The 24642-nt window shown below is 34.4% G+C and overlaps 1 protein-coding gene across 5 annotated transcripts in view; it reads left to right on the forward strand.

Annotated features, from left to right (window-relative positions):
* LOC127848500 (uncharacterized) overlaps nt 1–24642 on the forward strand; it is a 458919-nt gene that overhangs the window by 43727 nt on the left and 390550 nt on the right. The window contains exon 3 of one of the 5 annotated variants that reach the window (XM_052380998.1): nt 18838–19933. The exons of the other annotated variants lie outside the window; for them this stretch is intronic. Coding sequence (XP_052236958.1) covers nt 18838–19187 — 350 coding nt within the window. The 3' untranslated portion in view covers nt 19188–19933. Of the gene's footprint in view, nt 1–18837; nt 19934–24642 lie in introns of those variants that run through there. 5 annotated transcript variants of the gene reach the window in all.

A 24642-nucleotide genomic window follows, 5' to 3' on the forward strand; every position in this document is an offset into this window, starting at 1 on the left:
AGACAAAGAATATTATAAAAAATTAATGTTACGTATTAAAAAAATGATTGTTAAACGAAGGTATATAAAAAAATACGTTATCGGCGGTTCTGGAATGTTTGATACCGTCTCACATTTCTTTAAGCGAATGGTAGGATCAACGGCTGCGAAAACTGCTGCAAATGTCGCAAAAACGGTGGCATCAAAAGTGAGTAGCGCATCGAAAACAGAAATAGGTAAAACGGCTATCGAAGCCGGAAAGTCGGTAAAACAAGTTGGTTTAAAAGCTATTGATGTTGGAAAAGATGTAGCTATAGCCAAAGCTAAAGCTTTGATTGATGGATATAATGCACCAAAAAATCGCGAAGTAACGCAAGAATCGAGGGACGCGTTAGCGTCTCTCGTAAATAAGGGTTCTATTAAATAAACAAACATTAACAACTTGCTTGCGGGTTACGGCATCGGGGTGAAGAGAGGTACCGCAAGGGCAAACGCAATATCAATTCAAGATCTTGTAAAAAGGTTGAACACAGGATCCGGTCTTCGTCTGGCTTAAAAAAAATATTCTTTCTTATAAAAAGTAAGAATGTCGAGCGAAATATTAAATTTTACAGAAGCTATAACCGTTGATGAATCCATTGAAATATATGAGTTTAAGGCGTATGAGCCTGTAAATGGTACGAATTTAAATTCATCGGGTACCATAACTATCGATATCGGGTTGTATGATGTATTTGCTCATCCTGCGGAATTGTACCTACTCATTGAAGGTATACTAACTAAAGTTGCCGACGGCGATGACGGCACGCCTGCATACGCAGACGGTGACGCAGTATCGTTAACAAACAATGGGCTTCTGCATTTATTTTCCAATATTACGTATAAGCTATCCGATCAACAAATAGAATCGTTGAATCATCCTGGACAGGCTACGACCATGATTGGAATGCTAAAGTATCCGGATGGGTTTTCAAAAGCGCAAGGACTCAATCAGCTTTGGAGTAAAGATACGACGACAACAGCTGTAATTGCAGATAACGCAGGCTTTAACATCAGGCAGGCATACCTTATTAAGAAGCCTAACCCCAAGGGAACATTTTCGTTCGTTGTTCCGCTGGAACACATTTTCGGCTTTTGTGATGACTATGACAAGATTGTGTATGGATTTAAACATACGCTCGCACTTGTTAGAAAAACTGACGACGATGCCATCTTTCGAGCACATGCAGCAGCTGCGGGTAAAGTAAGCATTGATAGATTGTCATGGTTTATGCCTCAGATTTTACCTGCAGATAGGGATAAATTTCAACTGTACAAATCAATTGAATCAAAGGTAACAGTACCCGTCCCTTTTAGGTCTAGACATTGCGAAAGTATTACAGTGCCACAGTCTACATCGTTCAACTGGAGACTAAGTGTTAGAACACCAACCGAAAAACCGCGATACATTTTGGTTGGATTTCAAACTAATTGCAAAAATAATCAAGAAAGAAATACATCGATATTCAATCATTTCGATCTTCATAACATGTACGTGACTGTTAACAATCAGCGATACCCTGAGGCTGATTACAACTTATCTTTTCCAAACCAAAAATTCTCACGAGCTTACTATGAAGCGGCTAGATTTAGCGAAAAGTTTTATGGAATGGATCCGCTGGTAACACAGAGTAACATTACACCGGCGGATTTCAAAGACCTGTTTCCTATTATGGTGTTTGATGTCAGCAAACAAAGTGAGCGGTTAAAATATGCATCGGTAGAGATGCAAATCCAAGCAACATTCCACCAGAATGTGCCAGCGGGAACAGAAGCGTACGCAGTTGTTATTTCCGACCAAATGATAAAATTTACCTCTGACGGATCTAAAATGTATATAGTGACGAAATAATAAAAAAAAATACTATATACAAAATGAAGTACACAAAGAAAGTATTAATTAAAATGCTAGAAAGTATTGACGTTCCTGCTACGACTGATCAAAGTATAATGGAATTAATATTGATTGCAAAGGAAAACGGACTAGATTGGAAACGAGAAGATGTTGTTATACCAGAACCTAATGAAAAAAGACCGCGAGGCAGACCTATACAGTTTTCGCCTAAAGTAATTGTTAAATTAACGAATGTTGAAACTGGAGAGGAAACAACCTATAACTCAAAATACCGAGCAATAAAAGCGCTTGGTTGTAATATAAAAAAGAGAAACAACGGACAAGTGGTAAATGGAATGAGGTATGAGGTCATGTTTTTATAAGCAAAACACATGCTTATTAAAAAAAAATGAATCTACCTAAATATTTTTTAATATATATAAAATGAATAACAAAACTTTAAAAGAGTTGAAGAAAGCCGCAAAAGATCAGGGTCTGTGCGGATATTCGAAGCTCACAAAAGCTGAGTTGATAGCGAGGCTGAGCAGACGCAACGATGAGGATTCGGGTGATGATGATGTATGGGAAAATGCAAGGGAGGATGCAAGGGATAATGATGTATGGGAAAATGCGAGGGAGGATGCAAGGGCTGAACCAGCTAAAAAACCTACTATGATAAATAGGTTATTTAATTGGGCTGTTAAACCTGTAAAGACTGCTGTAAAAAATAGCTATGATTGGGCTGTTAAACCTGTAAAGACAGCTGCAAAAAATAGCTATGATTGGATTATTAAACATACACCAGAGCCTTTAAGGAAAGCGATAAGCAAAAAGGCTGATGCGTTTAAAGCAGAAGTCGAATCTATTTATAATAATTACTATAAGAAGCAGCAAAGAAGTGAACGTGATATTAAAATTAGTGAAAGTGCCATAGTAATTAAAGAAAGTAAAACTGCACTTAAACGTTTTGCAAGGCAATATTTTATTGATGGGGTTGAAAAAACTGATGCTCCAACATTTTTAGATATTGATAAACCTGAAGTTGTAAAGTTTATGAGCAAACATCGTCAAATAAAAATGAATCTAGTGCTAGTGTGTGAAATGGAGCGGCATTCTATGGAACATGAAACTGGTGTAATCGAAAAAATACCCTTTGTTTCGAGAACTGAAATAGTATTGGAGGGAACTGATGTTGCTGAATTATTTACCCAAATGGTAGATAGGATTTTGGAATCGTTTGCAAATTTTCAAATGAAGGGAAGCAATTGGAGGCTAAAGTCCGTCATTAGACTGGAAATTAACACCGGTACGTATAAGCCGTTAAAAGGTAAATTATACATTCCATTGCCGAAAGAGTTGGCTGCTAAAAAGGCAATTATTAACATAAAGAATGAAGATGACGAATGTTTCAAGTGGTGCGTCACGAGAGCATTAAATCCTATTGTAAAACATTCCGAAAGAATAACCGAACAATTAAAGGAACACGCAAAGTCGTTAAATTGGGATGGTATTAAATTTCCAGTTGCAGTGGATGAAAATGTAATAAGTAAATTTGAAATAAGCAACAACTTGAGCATCAATATATTCGGTTATGATTCTAAAGAAAAGGATATTTACCCACTAATAATAAGTAAAAACAAAAGTGAAAAGGCTATTGATTTATTGCTGATTTCAAATGGAAAAACAAAACATTATTGCTTGATTAAAATTTTTAACAAATTAGCTTCGGGACGAACGGAAACCGGTCACAATAAAATGTATTATTGTAAAAGGTGCTTAACAGGTCATCGAACAGTTGAGGGTCTTCAAAGACACAATGAATATTGTTCATTACACAGCACACAGAAAATAGTGATGCCAGCAGAGGGAACCACAGAGTATTTCAAGCATTACTGTAGATCAATGAGGGTTCCGTTTGTAATATATGCAGACTTCGAATCGTTTATCGAGCCTATTAGTTCTTGTAATCCGAATCCTGCGACGTCGTTTACACACAAGTTCCAGAAGCATACGCCTAGCGCGTTTTGCTATCACGTGGTATGCTCTGATGGCTCATTGTATAGTCGAGAGCCTGTTGTGTATTCAGCTAAGAATCAAACAGATGATGTCGCGCAATTATTTGTTAACTCTGTTGAACAAACCACTAAGGATATTTACAACACATTTAAATTTTCCAAGGAAATGATATTCACAAAAGATGATCAAGCTGAATACGATGCTGCGACCACATGTCATATATGCGACGGTGATGAAGGCGAGTTTAGGTTAGAAGGCAACACTGATAGCTATACAAAGGTTCGCGATCATTGTCACTTGACTGGAAAGTTTAGAGGAGCGGCACATTCAAAGTGTAATTTAGGGTATAAAATCCCTAAATTTATTCCTGTATTACTACACAATCTTTCTGGATATGACTGTCATCTATTTATTAAAAGTTAAGTATTGGAGGACAAATTAGCTGCATTCCAAATAACGAGGAAAAGTATATTTCGTTCTGTAAGAAGGTTGTTGTTGACACGTATACAAACAAAAAAGGACAGGAAAAGCCTATTTATCGTGATATTAGGTTTATCGATACCTATAGGTTTATGCAATCGAGTTTGGATGCTTTATCAGGAAATCTTACCGATGATCAGTTTCGTGAATTGGCTAAGGTCTATAGCGGTAATGAGTTTACACTCTTGAAACAAAAGGGCATCTTTCCATATGATTATGTGAGCTCTGTTGAAAAACTCGCAGAAACGTCATTGCCCCCAAAGGAAGCATTCTACTCAAAGCTCACGGGTAAGGCTATTTATAATGATGATTATGAATTTGCAAACAAAGTATGGAAGGCTTTTGGCTGTAAATCAATAAGAGACTACCTTGAACTCTACATAAAGAGTGATGTCTTGCTGCTAGCCGACGTTTTCGAAAACTTCAGAGATGCTAGCAATAAATACTATAAACTAGATCCAGCATGGTATTATACAGCGCCAGGACTATCTATGGATGCGTGTCTTAAGTTGACAAAGGTAAAACTTGAGCTTATAAACGATTATGACGTGTTGCTAATGTTAAAGCAAGGTATTCGAGGTGGGGTTAGTACAATTTCAACGCATCTTGGTATTGGAAACAATAAGTATATGGGTGATGATTATGATGAAAGCAAAGACTCATCGTTTATCATTTATCTGGATGCTAACAATCTCTACGGGTGCGCGATGAGTAAGCCACTTCCAACCGGGGGGTTTAAGTGGATGAATGAAAATGAGCTTAACGATTGGAAAAACATTTCATGCACAGAAGGACAGGGGTGTATTTTAGAAGTTGACTTGGAATATCCTGATGAATTACATGATCTTCATAATGACTAGCCCCTGAAAACATTATACCTGAGGGATCAAAAGTTAAAAAGCTTATTCCAAACTTGAACAACAAAACCAAGTATGTAGTACATTATGAAAACTTGCAGCAGTACGAAAAGCTAGGGCTCAGAGTTACCAACATTCACAGAGGAATTAAGTTTGATGAAAGCCCTTGGTTAAAAACATATATCGACTTGAACACTGAATTGCGAACAGCTGCAACTAACAACTTTGAAAAAGACTTCTTCAAGTTGATGAACAACAGTGTGTTTGGAAAAACAATGGAGAACATCGAGAATCGTGTTGATATCCGATTGGTTAATAATATTACACAGGCGGAAAAGCTCCTTGCAAAGGTTAATTTCGACCGCTTGACTATATTTGATGAAAATTTAATAGCTGTACATATGAGAAAAACCAAGTTATTTTAGAACAAACCCATTTATCTTGGAATGTCTATTCTAGACTTAAGCAAGACAATAATGTATGAGTTTCACTATAATTACATCAAGGCTAAATATGGACAAAAGGCAAAGCTATTGTTTACGGACACAGACAGTCTTGTCTACGAAATTAAAACTAAAGATTTTTATGCAGACATTTCAAACGATGTTGAAAGACTGTTTGATACGAGTGAGTATCCAAAAGATCACCCCTCCGGAATTAAAACGGGTGTGAACAAAAAGGTTCTCGGAATGTTCAAAGATGAGGCAGCTGGAAAACAAATAGAGGAATTTGAAGGACTCAGAGCTAAACTGTATTCGTGTAAAATGTATGAAGGAAAGGAAAACAAAAAGTGTAAGGGGGTAAAAAAGAGCGTTATCGAAAACACCATTACACACAACGATTATAAAAACACGCTGTTTTCTCGTCAAGAAGTGCTAAGGTCAATGAACGTTATCAAATCATACGCGCATGAAATATATACTGAAACGGTCAATAAGGTAGCTCTTAGCGCAAATGATGATAAGCGTATTATACTAAAAGACGGTATTCATACAATGTCTTATGGACATAACCTCCTAAGAAAAAAAAAACAAGATGAGCAATAATCTCACAGACAATCAAAAGATAATAAAAAAGTTTAAGAGCGTGGGTGGGCGTGTTGTCCCCAACATCCCCATATACAGCACGTTCTCAAGCACATCACAACTTATTGACGTCGCAAAGCAACTAAAAAGCTCAAACGTTAGAGTAAGGTATGTGCGCGACAATTATCCACGTCATCCCAATATGCCAGGAACACACTGGACGGCATGGATCAAAAACGGTCATGAAAAAATATACTTTGACACTTTTAGTTTAGAGCCACCACTTGAACTTGTAACGTATCTAAACAATCAAATGAAAACAAAACATTAATAGCACTATATAAAATGAGTTTTAATACCGAAAAGTATATTAATGTTGAAGGAGTTGTCTTACCAAACGAACCTCTATCCAATTTCCAGTTGATAGATGACGCTAAAAAGTTAAAAATTAAACACTTTAGGGGTGTCTATGTTCGCGATGAACTTCCGAAAAGCCCTAAAAAGGAAGAGTGTGGAATTCTAAATCTATGCGACTCGCGAGGAAATGGTACACACTGGACTGCATGGATCAAAAACGGTCATGAAAAACTGTACTTTGACAGTTATGGGTTAGCACCGCCTGTTGAACTCGTCAGCTATATAAGGAGTCCTGTGTATTATAATAGCGAACGAGTACAAACGGATGGTGAGGTATTTTGTGGTCACCTATGTCTGTACATTCTTAAACAATGTGAGAGCGTAAGCTTACAACATGTAATAAACTCATTGTATTAAAAAAAATGTGTATATAAAAATGTCTGTAAACATATTTGGTAAAACAAACGCAGGATCGTCGCAAAGAGTGATTTCAGGAGGGGTTACATTATCACAGGCCATTAATACGTTCTTAAGGCGAGATGGTAAAAATGCCGCTGACGCAAATATTAATATGGATTCTCACAATCTAATCAATGTATTGGATCCTATGAATGCTCAGGATGCTGCAACAAAAAAATATGTTGATACTCGCGCTGTTTCAAAGACTGGAGATACTATGACTGGTACTTTAGACATGAATGGTCGCGCTATAACTAATTTATTGGATCCTTCTGCAGCTCAAGGCGCTGCAACTAAAAGTTATGTTGATAAGCAAGATAGTGCTCAAATCATAACTTTAAATTCTTATGTTGATACTCATGCTGTTTCAAAGTCTGGAGATACTATGACTGGTGATTTAAACATGGGTGGTAGGATGGTTAAAGGATTACCTGTTCATTATCCTCCAACCACGTACTTAGGATCTGAAGCATCTAGTTGGTCTCAAGTTACTCAGTTAGTAAATGCTGAAGTTCAAAATGCTATTAAAATAACAAAGGAACTCATTACAAAGGAACTCATTACAAATACACCTAAAAAAAGTTATTCGGGTTATGTTCCAATTTTGGAGGAGAATATTAGTAGAACTGGATTTGTGGCCACTGCAAATGCAGTTACTACTGATAAATTTCAAGCATACGGTGCATTTAATAATCTTAATGTCGATGGATCTAATGGAAGCTTGGCCATACCTGCAAAAAAGGGATGGCTGCAAATTAAATGTCCTGAACCCGTGACAATTTGGAAAGTGGCGTTAAAAGCTAGAGCTAAAGATGGAAAAAAAATAACTGAATGGACTATTAGTGGAAGCCATGATGGAAAAACATTTGAACCACTGTTGACATCTACGACTAAGTTGTTTGGCTCTGCTAATGCTCCTTTGTTTTTCGATATTTCAACTACTACAGCATACCTGTATTATAGACTCGCTATACAAGCAAGTACTGGAGCCGGAGATCTTGGAGTTCAAGTTATGCAGTTGTATGTTTTATCAACGTGATTTATAAGTATCAAACTCTAATATAAAACATGAGATTTTATCCGTTTTTTCTAGAATGTAGTAAGCGCGACTCTAATAAGGAAAATAAAAGATATTTGGAACTTCTTGGTTTTGGAAAATGTGGTTTGATTATTGGACAATGACGATGGAACGTCAACACTCGTTAAAGAAAAGGAAAAATTCAAAATCCCAAAAACATACAGCGCCCAACTGCATGATGAACTTAATCAATTGCTCTGGACTAAAAACAATGAGTTTGAAAAGATGGAAGCAACCATCAAAGAGTCAATGAAACAGTGGGTGAACGTTAAAAAACAGGATCAACTTAGGTTGATCGACAAATACGTGTTAAAATTAGAGTGTGATATGGAGGAGAAAAAATATCGCAAAGGTGCTATTACCACGGCATTCTTACTCAGAATGATCAAACCAAACGACATTGTTTACCAAGACTTTAAAATTAAACATATAAACGAAATATTTTTCAAAGGCCTTCACGAATAATGGTAGTGGTCAAAAGTCCTCGAGCCGCCGCGTTTGCGAATGGGATGCTGCCCCGAGCTTGACTTTTCGGAAATATGTAATATCTTGAAAAAAATATTATACATTTATATATAGAATTTCCTGGGACACGGAAGGATATATAATATCTTGAAAAAGATATTATACATTTATATATAGAATGTCCTGGGACACGGAAGGAAAACGGAAGGGAAACGGAAGGGAAACGGTTCTGTCCCAGAAGCCTAGTTTCCCCTCTAGTAATATTATATTTGTCTAAAATTAGTTTTTCGTCAAGTATGCTCAAACTTTAAAAGCATATGACTACCTTTACTTTCAAAGTTGGAAATAACATGTACGAATGCCTGACGAAGGAATGTTTTGTTTTACATGATTTGGCATTATTTATGCATTAGTTCTAGGAATAATTATGAGTATGAATAAAGGAAGCATTCATTTGTTATAAATCTTTATTGAGATATTTTAAGGACGGTGTCCATAAGTTTTTTATTTTATTATCAAAAAGGATAAACCCTGTGCTCACCTAAATTCTGAAAACATCAGCGCCTTTTTCTTCATTTGTTGCTTTTTTATTTTTTGAACAAATCCTTTTACAAACAAGATTATATATAAGCTGTACGCGCGGTATGATTGAACGTTAACCAAAGGAAGTTATTTTGTTTGAAAATCAATTGAAACTAGTAAACAAATGAAATTATTTGTCAGCACAGGCGTAAATACGAGAAATAAATTATCTTAACAAAACTGGTTTATTTATGAATCCCGTACGGCCAGGCAGTCCTCATTGAATAGTCTAGGACTACGGCACTCCTGTACGGCTAGACTGCAAATTTTATTTAAATATACAACGAATAAAAACTTTTGACGAACATAGATTCTGGCCGGGTCCGTATCTCTCACCACCCCAGACCATTGAATCATTTTAGTGCGTGTGTGTGTGATGGGGACGAATAAAATCATGGAAAAAAATCACTTCACAATAGCGTGTGCAGCCCATGTGCTTCTGCATTCCGTTCCTACATTTCATCACATGTACATGTAATTATTTACCCTGGATTACCGATGTGACCGGGTGACCTGAAACCAACTAACATGACCTTCGCAAGTCGGATGTGTCGCAAAGAGCGAATATGTCTTGCATGTCAGAGCGGGTTATCTGCCGTTTTCACAAGTGCTAGAAAACCCCATCTTACACCCCGCTGTTGTAAGAATACTCTTGTGCATTAAATGACAATATTCATTTTTTCATAAATATTCTCATGACGTCACGTATCGCACGTTTAATGCGTCAAATGAACATTTATGAATGAATGCGTTTTTTAACGATTTGCAAGACAAGCAAGCAAACACTACTTTGCGGTATATACCAGGAAAATATATCCATCGGGAGAACCTTGTTACCACCTTTAACAGTATTCCTCGAGCTAGATTTCCCTGGTATTTATCGGAAGCCTGTGTAAGATTGTTATAATATTTGTCAACAGTTATGATCTTTCAGGTGAAGATGCATTTGATCTGAAGCTAACGGTGTTTTAGAAGTTGAACTTATCAAAATTAAATAAATAAAGCTACCATATAATAACTTTCAAGTACAGTAAAATAAATATTGCCTTAACAATAGTAAAGTGTGAGAGTAAATCAAGGGCATTAACCTAAATTATATGAGAACCTGAGTTCCAGTTCTTATGCACTGTTCTGCTTCTCAATAATATCTGTCCACATAATGAAGTTTCAAGTTTAAAGAGTTTATAATATAGGAGAAATAGCCCGGACAAATATAAAGTATGAAAATTAACAAAGGGCAATAACTAAAAAACAAGAGCGATATGTAATCACATGTGTCGCCTGTCATTGTATAAAGTTTGAAGTTGATATCTTCAAAACTATAGGAAATGATTTTCAAACGAAGGGAGATAACTCAAAAATGGGACCACCCAGAGTTATGGTTCTTAGTCACTGCGCTTTCACTCAATGAACTGTATCACTGTATCAATGTTTAAAGTTTTAAGTCGATACCTCCAATACTATAGGAGTTTTGCTCCGCAAACGATTTGTGACGGACAGAGAGACAGACGACGGAGAAGTGATCCTATATGTTGCAACTACTTTGTATTAGGCGGCAATAAATACATGTAGGTGCGGAGCAACATCTTTTGCGTACTGCGCTTTTTCTCAATGATATCTATCTAAATATTTAGTTTCAATCCTCTAGCTTTTATAGAATATAGGAGAAAAAACTGATAAAAATCAAGTATAAACATTAAAAAATATCAATAAGTAAATTAATAACATATTCAGAGTGACATTTTATGCACACTGCACTTCATCTATTTTTTTGTCATATATTAAGTGTCAAGTCTCCAGCTTCTATAGAAAAGGAGAAATAGCCCGGACAAAAATTAAGTATGAAAATTACAAAGGGCAATAACTTAAACAAGAGCTGTCAGTAGGACTTTTCTCAGTACTTGAGAATATAAAAAGACCATAATTAAATCAAAATTCATTTCAGATGTTAGTATTATGAGCATTTGACAGTAACCTCCAATGATTTTGCTGGCATGTATTAACTTACAAGTGAATACCTGCTACCTGAATTTTAAAGATTGGTGTACCTAAAACTTTAGGAAACAATTGTCCAAGTACAGAAAGGGTCCTGATTCAGTCTCAATCCATACTCTAGTTATGGGCCTTGGATAGTGATAATTTATTATGATCCCCTAGACATGTATTAAGTTTCAAATGGATACTTTCAATAATTTTGCAGATTTATGTTGCACGAAATGCTTAAACTTGGATTTATTTCAGTGCAAAAAGGCCAATCATTCAGTCAAACTCCATACTAGATCTATGGGCCTTGGATATTTGCCATCAATTATGATCCTGTAAATGTGTTTTATGTTTCAAATGAATAGATGTTTCACACACAACTTTAACTTGCTTATTTGTTCACTGTATTAGATGTACATATTTGCGATAAACGTAATAACATAAACTGTGGGAAATGTAAATAAGTGATACACGTTAAACAATAGGCCATCCGTAAAGAGTGTTTGTTTAAAATAACCCGATCGACTCTCCCAAAGTGCGCAACCCCAACAGTTTGCTTCGATTTAATTAAAAGAAAAAAAATCACACGAAATAAATATTTTCCCGCACGAGTCATCTTTAAATCAATACGCTATTTTATATATAGCTCCTCTTTGACATGCTGTATATATTATCAATCTGTGGGAGGTGTCAGACTGTAGAATGCATGCACAATTACTTCAAAACTATTTCTATTTGGAATTGAAATGCACATGAGTTTCATGTTAAACCTTTGTTCTGCCAGAAAAGCAAGCAAACGGCATATTTTGAAATGAAATGCACATGCGTTTCGTGTTAAACCTTTGTTCTTCCAGAAAAGCGAGCGAACGGCATATTTTGAATTGAAATGCACATGAATGAACACCGTCACGAAATCCTCGTAAAGAAAATATCATTCTGATAAATTGATTTGAAAAATTAGAGCGTACTAGCTAAACTGACTTTTTCATTTTTTTTTTCAAATTGTTTCCTCTATATTATTGATGAAAGAATGAAAAAAACTGTACATATATATAAACCAGTACATGAATCCGTGCACTTAAATCATATTTTATTCGACAACAGTTGAATTTGGGGCTATCCGTGTCCTATGGACTCTGTCCGAGATCTAGTTTACTTCACTCTTAAGTGTCCTATACATCCCGCGTTTTTTCGGATGTTAGATAAAGATAAATGTCACTTCACGGGATCACACACTATTTAATCAATATTTATTTAAGGATTATTTCCTGAATGTATCACAACTATTAAAATCATCAGGATTTACATCCGGCGTATGAAACCATGTACTTGTCACTTTCTTGCAATCAGATTGCACTAAAATTACACGTCCTGTTTTTGGACATCAAATATAAGAACTTTCACAAGTGTTTTGTTTTTAAGCTCAGTTGAATTATCCGAAGGGATATTAAAAAATTATAACTCTCTGATTATACTCCTTTAATTGACGTTTCGGCATAATGCCTTTATCAAAACATTGGAAATTATATGTTAACTACATTTTTACGTCTTTTGACTGCACAATTTAAATAACAAAGAAAAATGTTTTTAAACGTCAAATGACGTTGTACATGATGACGTCATAAATGGCGTTATATAAAATGGCGCCAAAAAAATGTAAAAATTCGCCAAAAATGAAATGACGTTAAACACTTACATATTGTATCTTAATCCTATGTTAAATGTGTGCTTTATATATTTAATAAATTGATATTTTACAATAAAATAATCATCATCATATGTAATTATAATCTACCTTAACTTATTATCATAAATTAAATAGGGTAAACTTATTTAATGACTCTTATTATTTCAATCCATATCTATGTATAATATTCAAATGATATTTGATTAAATAATCATATATACTTGCTATTCTATATATCATATACACATTATGGACAAGATAAATTGCATAAAGTACTATTAGTTTTACATCCATTTATGTTGATGATTAATATCAAATGTTTTTCACATATATTTTTTACAAGATAGTTTCCCGTAGCAGGACATCAAGTTGATTTTTTGTATTTAGTCCGTTTGGTGATTGCGTTTGAAACTTCTTTATAAATTCCAATTCTTTAATAAGTCTGTAATAATGGGAACTGTCTCTTATTTGTGTTAACACTGATACACCCATATCCTGCACTCTGTGGCCTGCACCATTGAAATGTTCTGAGATTGGTTTCTCTCTTCGTAGTCGCACGTCAGCCTCGTGTTCTTTGGCACGTTCCTTTAATGATCTGCTCGTCTCTCCGACGTATACCATCTTTTGGCATTTAATACAAAATATACCGTAAACCAAGTTATAAATGTTACAGTTCTGTTTTATTGCTTCGTTTGGAATGTCACTTTTTGGGTTGTTATGAAAACCTCTTGTCAACATTTTACAGACTATACAATTAGTCTTACACGATTGTGGTATTAGTTGAAAACGTTTGTTTATTTCTTTGTTTGTTTTTCCATGAACTAAAATGTCACCGATATTCCTATCTCGTCTGTATGCAACTATTGGTACGTCTGGGAATATATTTTTCATTCTGTCTGATTTATATAGTTTGTCTGTATGTTTTCGAATTATTGAGTGGATATTTGGAAGGTTGTTTGAATAAGTTATAGCTAGTGGTACTCTCTTGTTGGCTGTTTTATTTGTTTCTTTCTTCTTAAGTAAGTCTTTCCTATTTAAATTATCAACTCGGGATAGCTCATGGTTTACAAATTTATTTGGATATCCTCTTTTTTGTAGATTCTGTTTTAGTTCTTTTTTACGATGTCTGTATTTGTTTTCGTCAGAACATATTCTTTTTAAACGTATTCCTAATCCATAGGGTATTGCTTTCTTCACATTTGTTGGATGGTCTGAGTCATATTGGACATATTGATGTTTATCGGTTGGCTTTGAGTATAAATCAGTTGTTATTTTATTATCTTCTAGTTGAATTTTTGTGTCTAAGAAATCTATCTGTGCTGTGTTCCATCTTAATTCTACTTTGATGTTTTCATGTATTTTGTTAGCATAGTCGAAAAATTTCATGAGTTCGTCAATTCCATGTGTCCATAGTCCAAACCCATCATCTATGAAACGTTTATAGAATATTGGTTGTTTATTGTATTCAGATAATTGTTCATCCCATTTTCTCATGTAACAACAGGCATAATTTCTCCCAAGTTTCGATCCAATAGCTACTCCCTCTTTTTGTCTGTATTCTTGTCCACAAAATTCGATCACATTATTTTCTAAAACAGTTTCAATCATTTCAATCACCGCTTCAGTGTTGATGGTCTTAGTACAGCGTTCATTTAAAGCTTGTTTGCACGCCTCTAGGCCCTCTTTCTTTGGAATCGATGGGTATAACTTGACAACATCAAAACAGTATAAGATAATTCCTTCTGGTAATGGTGTAGTTATTTCCCTCTCTATAGCGTTTAAAAATGCTGTGGTGTCTCTTATATAGCTTGGTGTTTCTATAACATAGGTTTCTAGCTCCTTTTCTGCTACCTCTGCCATTCTTTCAGTACTTGTTCCAATGCCATTTACGATTGTTCTATACGGGTTGCCTTTTTTATGTATTTTTGGATTTCCTTTAAGTTTCCCTCTTGATGGATATTTTGGTATCAAGTATTGTTGTAATTTCTTTGAGATAATGCCGTTTTTAAATAGTTTATTTGCTAGTTGCTTCACCTTTGTGTTTGCATTGTCAAGTCCATTCCCATTAGTTTTTTCATATGATGTGCTGTCATTAAGTTCATTCCGGAGTTTTTCTACATATTCATTTGCGTCTGTTATCACTATTCCAGAACCTTTGTCTGCAGGCCTTATTATTATACTGGAATCATTTAGTAACGTGTGCAATGCTTGTTTTTCTTGTCTTGTGATATTTGACTGTCCATTTTCTTTTATGCCATTTAGAATATCATTTTTAACTGCTTCTATATAAGCATCTAGCCACTTTTCTCTACCAGGTTCAGGAGTAAAACGGCTTTCTTTCTTTATCTCATATTCCTCCTTTTCATTTTTCCTTTCTTGATTTTCATCACTATGGAAATACTCTGCGAGTCGCATCCGTCTCTCCCATTCTGCTAGGTCACTGTGTATCTTAGATAAATCTACGTGTTTTTTAGACGGTACAAAAGATATTCCTTTGGATAATAGACTTGTTTCTGCTTCTGTTAACTTTCTTGAAGACAGATTAGTAACAGTGTCAAGACTATTATTATTTGTTTCAATTGTGTCTTTTTTGGCTGGTTTATTTTCACCCTTGTTTTTAGTTCTTTTATCGTTTGATTTAAGTTTTTGTGTATCACACTCTTGCGTTTTTCTATTTTTCTTATCTTGATAGTTCATTTTATGCCCTCTTTCTTCAAAATTGCAACAGGACTCCATTGTAAACCAATCTATTTGAACTTCCCTATTCATTCTCTCATATTCAGGAAGGTATTGATGTTTGTTTTGGTCCAATTTTATATGCAGTAAAGTAAAATGCTGCATTCTTAATCTTAGGAATATTTTTCGTTTTGTTTTTACTCCATTAAGTGGTTGGAAAAGTAGTTTACTTGTAATATTTTGGTCGTCAGCAAATAGGCATATTTCACTTAAAAATAGGGTTGCTGCTGCATATATTTCGGCTTCAGTTGCCCACGATTCAACTCTTCCGTCACTAAATGAATGATTTTCTATATGCTTTGTGATACTTCTATCTACGTATTCTTTGTAAACATCTTTTAAGTCCTTCATATGGTTATTAATTTTTTGTCTAACTATTTCGTGCTTGTTGTCATTGTTATATATTTCTTTTGCAATACATCTGTAGAAACAGTTCCCATCCATTTGTATGGAACTTTCTTGAAAATTGTCTATTGTTACCAATGAAGATAAAAAATCTAACTTACAGTTCAACAGCTTGTAGAATTGTTCATTCTTTTTCTGTGTAAGTTCAGCTAGCTTCCGTTTTGAAAACAGTTTATGGTCGTCATTGTTTAAATCTTCCACACATACATCGCTTCTTAGTTTGTTAATTTTCTCTTCACAAGCTACCAATGTGAGTTCCATGAGTTTCACCGACGCATCTTGTTTGATTTTTTCACACTTGTTTAGTATTTCATCGCTACAGTCTATCTGAATATTCCAGTTGATCTTGAATCCTTCTGGTACAATCCCATGTCTTACACACTTTGATATAAAATCTTTATGTGACACATAACGTAAGTATTTTTCCATCTCTTGGCTATTGCAGTCCAACACATCTTCCATTTTGTTTTTCGGAGTTAAAAAACATATAAGCTCAGTTGAATTATCCGAAGGGATATTAAAAAATTATAACTCTCTGATTATACTCCTTTAATTGACGTTTCGGCATAATGCCTTTATCAAAACATTGGAAATTATATGTTAACTACATTTTTACGTCTTTTGACTGCACAATTTAAATAACAAAGAAAAATGTTTTTAAACGTCAAATGACGTTGTACATGATGACGTCATAAATGGCGTTATATAAAATGGCGCCAAAAAAATGTAAAAATTCGCCAAAAATGAAATGACGTTAAACACTTACATATTGTATCTTAATCCTATGTTAAATGTGTGCTTTATATATTTAATAAATTTTAGTTCAGAAAGTATGTTCTTGTTTTTAAGTATCACACAAGCGAACTCGAGGTCAAACACAGTTATCGATCATCAAATCGAATCCTTTTTGCTTCTACAAATGATTCTTGACATTGTTCACAATTAGACTGCGCATTTATTTTGCAACATTAGTACAACAATATCCTAACCACTTCAGTTCCTCGTGTTCTATACATCTTTTTTTGTACTAAGGTTACATTTTTCTATCTTTGATTTTATTTAAAAAAACAAAACAATTATGACTAAATATATTGAGTGCGTAAATTCGGACAAACACTCGTGTTTAAGAGCTCCGTAATGTTGGTTTGAAAAGAAGGTCACGGACCATGGTTGTTGAACAGCCAATATAAAACATTTGCGAGTTTAAAGTTTAGTTCATTTATTATTATACTAACGTAAAACTGTGTGTGTCTTTATGCAACATATTCAGGTTTTGATAATATACGCGTGTATTTAACAAGAAGAGCCAATTTATAAAAAGTGAGTAAACAACTTTTAAGTAGGAGGACAGTGCACAATAAATATTGAAAATGGCAACTTCTGTAGATGCAATTCGTATAAGTTCAGATCAGATTATTCCAGACCAGATGTTGATGAAGAAGAAGTCTGAGTATAATGTGAAAATAGCGAGTGACAAACGTCAGACTTGCTACATCTCGGGCATTTGCATCTTGCCGAGTGGTGAGACCATTGTTGCAGATTATACTAATAAGAAAGTAAAAATGTTGGACAAGCATTATAATGTGTCAAGTGGCTTGGAAGTAATTGATAATCCGCAGGACATTTGTCAAATCTCACCCAGTGAGGTTGCTATAACTTTTGCGATTAGTATAAAATGTATCGATGTGAGCAACGGGAAGCTGGTGAGCGGGAATTTACTGGACATCTCGCCGTTTAATAGCCATTTTGAACATGCTACTCTTGGCATTTCCTATTTCCTACAATCAGGGAGATTTGTATGTCACCTCAGGCACTGCTCTCTACCTCTACAACGAAGGCTCTATGTCCCGTTTTATACTTAAGAAAACTCTATATGAGGATACATCAGGTGTCAAAACAGGTAAAATTTTTTGTAAATATATACATAGTATATTTCTTATTGTTTAAACATATTAATATATATATATAAATACTGTATGTACAATAGACAACTGATGGCTGGAACTCGCCAGGACCAACAGCAAAAGTTTGAGCCATCCGGAATTCGAGCCAACCGATGTATAATATGCTTTTGTTTACTAACATGATTCAGCAAAAGATTTGCTCGCCAAAGGCTCGCTTACTAACAAAATTCCTGAACTCGTCTAATAAAATATGGTATGATATGACAACTCGTGCCAGATCCTATATAAACACATCACCAAAATTTATTTATTCGCTTGTTTTAATGACAAGATGTCAGTCTGTGTTTTGTTCATGACTTGTCCTATAAAAACAACGTTTTCTATTTCATTAACTTGACATTGTACGTGCTTTGTGTATCTACAAAATGGCCAGATTTTATACAAATTACACCTTTTACGGAATCAATAAAGGATTGAGTCATTAACATGTGTGCAATCATGTTGTGCCTTTAATCAAGCGCTCCTAATCGATTAATAGCTTTATGCGTCACAAGGCGAGTTCGAGCCAAACAAACAAAGGAACGTGTGAAAATTGTGACCGGGACTGTAAAAACATTTTAAGCGATCCTATAATTAGACCCTCACGAATTCGAGCCATCCGACAGAACTTGATATGTATATAGCAATAAGAAAATCGTTCCTTTGAGAAGAGTTGGAGCCAAGGAAGTACCAGCCATCGGGTTTTGACTGTATTATATTGTTATATATGTATATATTAACATAAAATATAGTCCCTACCGTGCATATTAACACATTAATGAACATTTATATCTCATTTAGATTTTTTTTAAGTCTTAAAGTTTTCTCAAATTCTTAAATGCTGATCTGATTATATATATATATATATATATATATATATATATATATATATATATATATTATGCTTTGTAGTTTACAAATGTGCAATCAGTCCTGATGGTGACTGGATCTATGTCACAAACTTAGCGCAGAACATGCTCATCACACTGGCCATGGATGGCACCCTGCTGTCAACCTTGACTGACCCTCAACTGGTGGGGCCAAAAGGTCTTCACGTCACACCCACAGGACAAGTCCTTGTCTGTGGTATCAGATCTCATACTGTCATACAAGTCGATCGTGAGGGGAAAAAGAAAATGGCAACTCTGGCTTCAGAGAAAGATGGAATTAGCTACCCAGTGTCTATCTGCTACAACACCAACAGTCACCACATAATTGTGGGAGTATATGCTAATCCAAAAATCATTGTTATGGAATTGTAATAACTCTTCCACTGTAAACAATCATATAACTGGGGTCATAATTTAAATTTCCTTTTCTTCTTTGAATGGCACATTTAGTGATTGCAGTCTATATATAGTACAGGCAAAACATATCCAGTTTAATTTTTATTATTAACACTTAAATAAACTTTATTTGGCAATGCATTGTTGTAATGCTTTAAATTAAATATTGAACCATTTTGAACAAGAATGTTTGATTATTTCTTTTAAATTTAATGGCCCTCAAATTTAACTATTTTGGGGCTAATCGTGAACTGGAAGTGTCTATGTTGATGTCTGATAACCAACAAAACAAAAAGTCAGAACATAAGGCTATTGTTTTCGGATTGGAATTGGTGTTACACCATGGTACCATGAGCAGAGAGAAAAGCTTGAAGAAATGTAAACAAGGAACCAATGACTTAACATTTTATAAAACATTACATTTTGGTAATTTTGAAGAAATTACCAAGTTGTATTGGTTAAATAGGATGTGCAGGTGACTCAAGTTTAAAGGGATTTTAATGTGGTGCACAGGTACAGTTTATCCAGCCATTAAATTTGTCGTGTAAATTAAGTTCTTGTTTTGTATATTGTTGTGTTAATTACGATGTATATACGTTCTTATTTCCTATGTTGTCTTTGTTTTTATGTGGTTCATTATGCTTTGCTTGTCTTTATTTTTATGTATTATTTTCGATTTCCTCAATATATATCATATTAATTATATTAAACAAAGTACATAATACATGTGTTCCTTATGTCTACATCCCACAGTGCTATAATGACGGCATGATCTATGTATATAATAAAATAAAAATATATATAATAAAAACTTCCCGTATATTTAAAATGACGTCTGTTTATGAAATTCGTGGACGGACAATTTCTGAGTAGACTTATGACGTGGACATATTAAAAATCTCCGATTTTTGTATCATTTTTTACCCCCCGACTTCTGACTTATGACTTATTTTACGGTATTTGAAGCCCCCGCCCACTTTGAAACCCCTCACCCTCAATTCAGTTACAGTTCTCCACCTAATAGCTCTTTTCCAGCAATTGTGAAACTTCATTCAAGGCACATTAGGGCCTGGAACGGTGAATGTTGCGGCCACACTATCGTTGCAAGTCGAGCCATTTGTGCAAATATTAAAACCTATGATAAACAAAATCTGATTTTTAAAAATGGTATAATCTCGTAAAAGTTTTGTTGACAACTTGTCTCAATTTATCCCTGACATGTTTTCATTGGTTTTCTATTTGTTTCATTACAGTTGTAAGTATTTAAACAGTAAGAGGAAACCGGTTTTCACCAGAATATGCTACCTCCTATGCCCTTATTGTTTTTTGAAGTGCACATGTTAGCTAAGCCAATGAACATTGAGCTTGCTGACACCTGATATAACATATTTGAATGAAACAATAGGTAGAGCAATAGGTTAATTAAACAGACGTGGGATAGACAAAATGTTTCTCAAGCAAGATTTAGGGTCAATCATTTCATTGAAATTCACTCTTTAACATGAGTATGTAGTTAAATTTGTAATATGTAGAAATTAAGCTCGCTGACACTTAAAAAACATATTTGAATGAAACCCTAGAATGGGTAGAGCAATCGGGTAATATAAGTTACACTGTTAGTAACTGATGGTGTATGGAATAAACACCATCAGTAGTTTCATACCACATCTCAACCGACTACCTGATTACTCGGGGTGTATGGAAAATACACCATGGGCACGTGACCGCTCTAAGCGAATCGGATTAGGTCATGTTTGTAGGAGTCGAGATATTGAGACAGACATGGGCACTCGATACGGTTGACAGCTGTATGGAGTTTTGTTCAATTTGGCTTGAAAACAATCCTTACAATACTGTAAAATTCTTCATATTTGTCAGTATGAAAAAAACAGCATAGGCACGTGACCGCTCTAAGCCAATCGGATTAGGTAATTTTTTTTGTAGGAGTCGAAATATCAGGGGTGTCAATTGTCCCAAATTTAAAATCCTGAAAATTAGGCTAGGGGGTCTGGGAACGCAGGTCCCTTACCGAGATAAAGTCAGCGTTTCCACTAGCTTTTAAAAGTGGGCAGTCTATACTTCCATGACTTAAATTTTGGAAGTCCAAGTCATAATATCTGAAAGTCCCACTTTTATTTCAGTTTTTTTTACAATGGACTTCGGAACTATGAGTTGTGTGTTGTTTTGTCTTTTGTATGATTGTTAAAATACAATAAAAGGAAATGTTAATATTTTTCTATATTACACAAATAAATTTAATCACATCATGATACACATTAAACATAGCATGTATGCTCATATATCTAAAGTTGTTTTCTAGCTACTCGATGTTCGATACTCTAAGTAAAATCCAATTTCATTTTTATGCCTTTTAAAAGAGAACAAATGTGTATGAGTTATTTAAAAGTTATGGTCAGAAAAAACTTGTCTTAATTAGTTTATCAAGTAGTATTATATTTTACTGTACCACTTAAATATTAAAATTGAGAAGAGTTGTCCTATTCAAAACTACAACACGAATTATTTGTATACATATGTAAGTAAATCATGTAGACCAGATGAGTGTTATTGTTTACAATCGGGATTTTGCCGCATGAGCACTGGCTGGTTTGCAAAAGCACTGTTTACAGTATCGTAAAACATATGCATACATATATGCGTTTATTCAATAACTCCATACAAAATTAAACAAAAGCTGTATTTTCGAAACACAATGCCCCCTACTGCGCCGCTTTGAAGCCATATATTTGACCTTTCAAAGGATGACCTTGAACTTGATCTTTCACCACTAAAAATGTGCAGCTCTATGAGATACACATGCATGCCAAATATTAAGTTGCTATCTTCAATATTGCAAAAGTTATGACCAAGGTTAAAGTTGGTGACACATACAATGACAGGCAGACATACAATGACAGACAGACAGACAGGCCAAAAACAATGTACCTCCAATTCGATCCAGGGGCATAAAAACAAACATTAAAAGACCTAAATTGTAATTAATGGATATCATATTCAGTACCACTATTGCATATATTAATAAATTTATTTAATATTTACAAAAAATACGAGTCAGTAATTTGCATTATATTAAAGGTAGTCTCAAGAATAAACATCGACAATTTCAATGTTGTAACGATTTAAAATAAAGCTATAAAGCTAGTAGACGTACTATTTCTTGTACACGGAATCCAATCAATTAAATCGAATATAACAACAAATCCATATTATGAATCATGAAAATCTAGATGCCAGAAATGTAATTGTAATTATCAATGTACCGGCTGTGCTACTGTAAGTTATTTTTCACGAATAGTTGTAAGAGGTGCATTGGATCAACCATAAAGCAAAGCCCTATAAAGATAAGTACATATAAGTATTTAAATGTGATATTAATTTTATTTTACTTTCAATCATACAAATCATTAATTTTAACGTACACCTGAAGTTATGTGAAACACGGATACTAGTACTTAGATGTTTAACAAGATAATTTTAGTTCAAGCGCACAAACCGACCTACTCAATACTTTGACCAAAGAACAGTTTCTTTAGTAGGTGGTATACTGTTCAAAAGATTTGAAATAACATGTTTTAGGATATTTAGCGAGTTTGAAAATATTCATATCCATCATTGCATGAAATAATGAACTCTCTATGAACGCACCCTTATTTAATTTGTTGGTTGAGCTTAACGAAAAAAAAATGGTTTGCAAGTTTGGCCTTTTTTAGTGTTTAATCAGTCCTAACACAGGCAGGACGGTATCCTACAATCTGTGACTTTGCTAGAGCGGTTTTACATCCTAATATGATTGTTTACACCGAAGAAGCACTCGATTTACAAATATCTATTAGTACAGCAAGGGCCTACGTGTTCGTTAGTGTCGTTTGACATCCTTAACGTACATCAAGATAAGCTACAAATAAACAAGATACTTATACTTCAATGAGTTGATTTTAATATCTATATAAACCCAGACCAAACATACTGATTGATGAGTGCATTTACACAAGGATTTACATCTTGACCTTATAGGTTATTTTTCACCACTTATAGCTGCCATTTAGAATGTTTAAGGATGTACGATCGCTTGCACTTCACTAGCATGAACTAACAAGGGAGGCAACTCGATATGTCACAAATTGGCAATGAACAAAAAGTGGTACTTTATTATCTCGCTTAACATGGGTCTAAATTACGTTTAAAAGCTGTTTTCTGATTGGATGAAACAGTCCAAAATCATCCAGTAAATAACGTCAAGATATTTATCTTGCGGAACATTCAATGCCATGCCGCATGCAAGCTATTTAGAAAGCAAAAATCGTAAAGTTTGTTATGTTTTTTTTTCGCGCTCATAGACAGTGTTCCTGACTAAAATTAATGCAATATTACTTTTAAATCATTCATGTATAAGTACTTAGCAAGAAAGTGGTAAAATATTTGTGTAAAACACAAGAAGACAGACATGGGAAAGACAAAATATGTCTCAAAAACGATGCTAATACGCTTTGATAAAAGAAGTGACTCAGCTTTGATACGAAAAATACAATTAATGTAATGTAACCTTTGAATTAAGGTTCAGAACACAAACACATTCACTGTTGGTTGCAATATCCAAAAAAGACTCAGTGACAAAATATGCGAAGTCATACATGCAGTGGTTTGTTTTCATTAACGGAATGGGGCGGGGGGCCCTTTGGATTGGGAATATGGCGTTGGTTTGACTAAAATTGGGAAATAAGTGCTGTTGTTTGTTTGCTTAAAATACTTTAAGATTGAGAATTAAAAAGTGTTCAATACTATATTTGCTAAGGTTCAACATAAAGACTCAGATGGGAGATGATGCATAATTAATGTATAATGTATTAAAAATGTTTAGATTTATTAATTTTTGTTTTTATTTTTGTGTGGACACCTTCAGAAGGGAATTTTTAAATTCCGTTTTAGAAATATATATACTTTTCTCCATTAGGGATAGGTCCCTATAACTGCCCCAAATTTGAAAAACAAAAACAATGACATGTTTTGTGGAGTATTAACAAACTTCGCTGAAAACTAGAAAACTCAAACTTTCAAATGTCAATTGACGAATATAATAAAATTGGAAAATTAATGGTTTTTTATGTGAACATATCTATTGACACAAGAAACTGAACTAATCAGGATGCTAGAAAAGATGCATTTCATAGTATTCTAAGTTATTGTAAAAGCTTCATTTCAGTGACAAGCACGGGCACAAATGTACTAATATGGGTCAAGTTAGAAAATTTTGTTTTTGTACATAAGAACAACGTGTGTATCAGTCAGGCCTACACACCTCCTAATACTTAAATGTTTTAAGAATCACAGAGTAATTTTTCTTTCTTTGAGGTAATTTAAACTTATATAATGTTAAATTTGATAACTTAAGTCCTCCTGACAGGTGATTGAT

This window comes from Dreissena polymorpha, chromosome 10, assembly GCF_020536995.1.
Source record: "Dreissena polymorpha isolate Duluth1 chromosome 10, UMN_Dpol_1.0, whole genome shotgun sequence".
Classification (NCBI taxonomy): domain Eukaryota; kingdom Metazoa; phylum Mollusca; class Bivalvia; order Myida; family Dreissenidae; genus Dreissena; species Dreissena polymorpha.